We start from the raw sequence: 2,705 nt of genomic DNA, 5'->3' as shown, positions 1-2,705 counted from the left end.
CCGCCAACCTCCTCCCCTCCCCCCCCCTCCCCCCTGCTCCTTTTAATTCAGGTCCAATTTGCAAAGTATCCAGAGGACTAAAGCAAGAAAAAAAAGTCAGAACCCCAAATGAAAATAGAAGATAAACTGGCCTTACTGTACTAATATATTTGCTGAAATTTATGGTATGGACTCAAACGGTTTCCTTTAAGCTATGTAATGACTGCAAATCTGCCATTTATTAACCGATTTGTCTTATTAGCAGTGGCACAAACCTGTCAGTAATTTTAGCACTGTGTCAGTAACTGATTGGACGACTTAAGAGTAGAAGATCCTCCCTTTCCCTGCAGCAAGTCTATACTCACTGGTATTGCAGAGAATACAGGTTGATAACACAAAAGACTCCCAGATAATGAATGAGCTTTAGATGACACACTTGCCTCAGTCTCCTTTTTGAGAAGGAAAGAGGTAAAAAAAGAAAAAAGTTTAAAAAAAAAAAAAAGGCTTGAAGAAAGCCCATGAGACCCAAGCCTCTTAGGCTTATTGGCAAGCCTTTAAGATAGCTCTGGAGAGCATTTGTTAACGCCCTGGTAAATTCTTTGCAGAAATCATCATTACAGAGGCCATCTCAGGAGGCACTTGAAGGAAGATGATTAAGTAGTTTTACACCAGCAAGCAGCTACACGCAGCTTCTTCCAACCATGCAGGAAAACAGTGGGGCAGAGGCAAACTGTAAAGGGCTCCATATATTTTGGGAGATAAATGGAGGCAGAGCAATGGCACAGGAGAGTAATCTTTGTGACAGTGTCCTGGTGAATGACAAGGCGAGATCACACAGTATGTAACCTGTGCAAAGCTAGCACAGGACTCAAGAGTGGGGATCATGAACCCATCTCAGACCTGCAGCGGCACAGAGGCATTTGAGTTAGCACCAACTCTCTGTGAGAGATGTGAAGATGGACTCTGGATGCAAGGAATGAGAGGCCCTAATCAAGCAGGATGCCAGCAAAGTAGGAAGTTGGTGTGGTTCACAGCAATCAAAACAACTGAAGCCCAGGCAGCACTTGTCCCGGACTAGAAAGATCTTTGTCACTCTGAACTAGCAACATGGCATATTACTTGCTCTGATCCTTCAAAAGATTGTTCAGACAGGAACAATTTACAAAGATTGGGAAATGTCCTTTCTTTGCAAATTCAGCTAAGCTTTTACAACTGCCTTCCACTCAGCTCCTGCTATGTTGCTTTCACAGCTTCTGATAAACAGTGGCTTTGGAAAAGGTATTAATTTTCTATGTGTTAAATGCATTAGGCAGAGCAGTCAAATTACAGCACTCATACAGCTTGTAAACGGGCTTCGTTATACTGCTGCATCTCACAGCAGTACAATGAAAACAGCAATATTTTCTGTTCACAAGATGTGCAAGTTTTTTGTTCTTTTATTTTTAATAACAAATGCCATAAGAACACATGAAGAAATTTAAAAGGACCAACGCTACATAGCTTGGGCAAAAAGACAAGCCTCCACTTGCTAAAGTCAATTGCAATGATTTCTTCTACTGAAGGACTTTCTGCAGGAAAGTAGGACTTTCCAGTGCCTGGAATATCCACAGTCAGTCTTCTGCCACTGACTGATCTTTCTCCAAAGTCAAGGCTCAGGAACACTTCTCAGTGCTTCAGCATTTTGAGAGCAGCAAATTTATCTGAGATCATCCTAATATCTACGAGCCTGGCAGAAAGGATTGAAATTTTTCCTTGCAAAGGCTGAACGCTTGGCTAAGAGTTTTCAGTGACCCAAAACAGCAAGCAGCAGAATTAGGATTTAAAAAACCCCACCCAAACAAAAACCTGCTAAGCTGTAGAGCAGCCTTTCCCAAAGGGTCACTGTCACATTGACCCAAGCTTACCTTGTCACAGAAGACTTTAATCTGGCAGTAGGCTCTGTGGACAGGTTTGTTACTCCTATTATTGTAGCTGTAAGTGTCAATCTGAAGATTCAGGGGCAGGCCTTTAACTCCCTTCTGAGAGGAGAAATCCGTGCTGAGGCAGTTCACAGAAATGAAAACCTGCAGAAGAGGAAAGCACCCATCAGTCACAAGACACAGACAGCTGGCTGGTTGCTGAGCAAGGGACTGCTCAGTGAATGCTGGTGTTTGCCACTACAGACAGAACTGACTTTCTTCCAAGCAATCAGATAAAATCCCCAAGAAGCAGCACAACATTCTTAATTCTTTATGTAAGTACAGGGGACAAAATAATTTTGTCCAGAATAAATTTCAACAAACTCTCCAAACTTTATGAAGACTCCACCCACCTTTCCCATATATTTCTGCCCAAGAGATCCGAAATGTTGTCATCAAACTTTGAGCAACAGGAATCCTCCTGCACCTAATCCTTACTGCCCAGTGTTTTACCATCTTGGGAAGAAGACAACCATGCTTCAAAAAATTAATGTTACTTTGGAGAAGTTAAGACAAAGTTTTCTATGGGTTTTACGTAAGCTGCTGTGAGCACAACTTATGCGTGAAACTACTTCATTTTGTAGTTATTGAGGTTTTTTGCGAATTATATTAAAAGCTTTTAAAAAAAAGTATAAGACAACATGTTATCTTTAACCATAGGAATAATGTCATTACTTCAGTGAAACAGTTTCTGGGCTTTACACTTGAAGGTGAACACTTTTTAATATTTCCAGTAAGACCTACATTACCTTGTTAATGTTCAGATCA

At 41.2% G+C, this 2,705-nt stretch overlaps 1 protein-coding gene across 1 annotated transcript in view; it reads right to left on the bottom strand.

Annotated features, from left to right (window-relative positions):
• The window catches only part of GRHL1 (grainyhead-like 1 (Drosophila)), a 38,151-nt gene that overhangs the window by 14,249 nt on the left and 21,197 nt on the right, over positions 1 to 2,705 (bottom strand). The window contains exon 8 of the mRNA XM_010142411.1: positions 1,884 to 2,042. Within this exon, the coding sequence (XP_010140713.1) occupies positions 1,884 to 2,042 (159 nt within the window). The remainder of the gene's footprint in view (positions 1 to 1,883; positions 2,043 to 2,705) is intronic.

The sequence above is a fragment of the Buceros rhinoceros genome, unplaced genomic scaffold, assembly GCF_000710305.1.
Source record: "Buceros rhinoceros silvestris isolate BGI_N320 unplaced genomic scaffold, ASM71030v1 scaffold16798, whole genome shotgun sequence".
In the NCBI taxonomy this organism is placed as follows: domain Eukaryota; kingdom Metazoa; phylum Chordata; class Aves; order Bucerotiformes; family Bucerotidae; genus Buceros; species Buceros rhinoceros.
The sequence above is the reverse complement of the archived record's forward strand: the minus strand, read 5'-3'. Positions and strand labels throughout refer to the sequence as shown.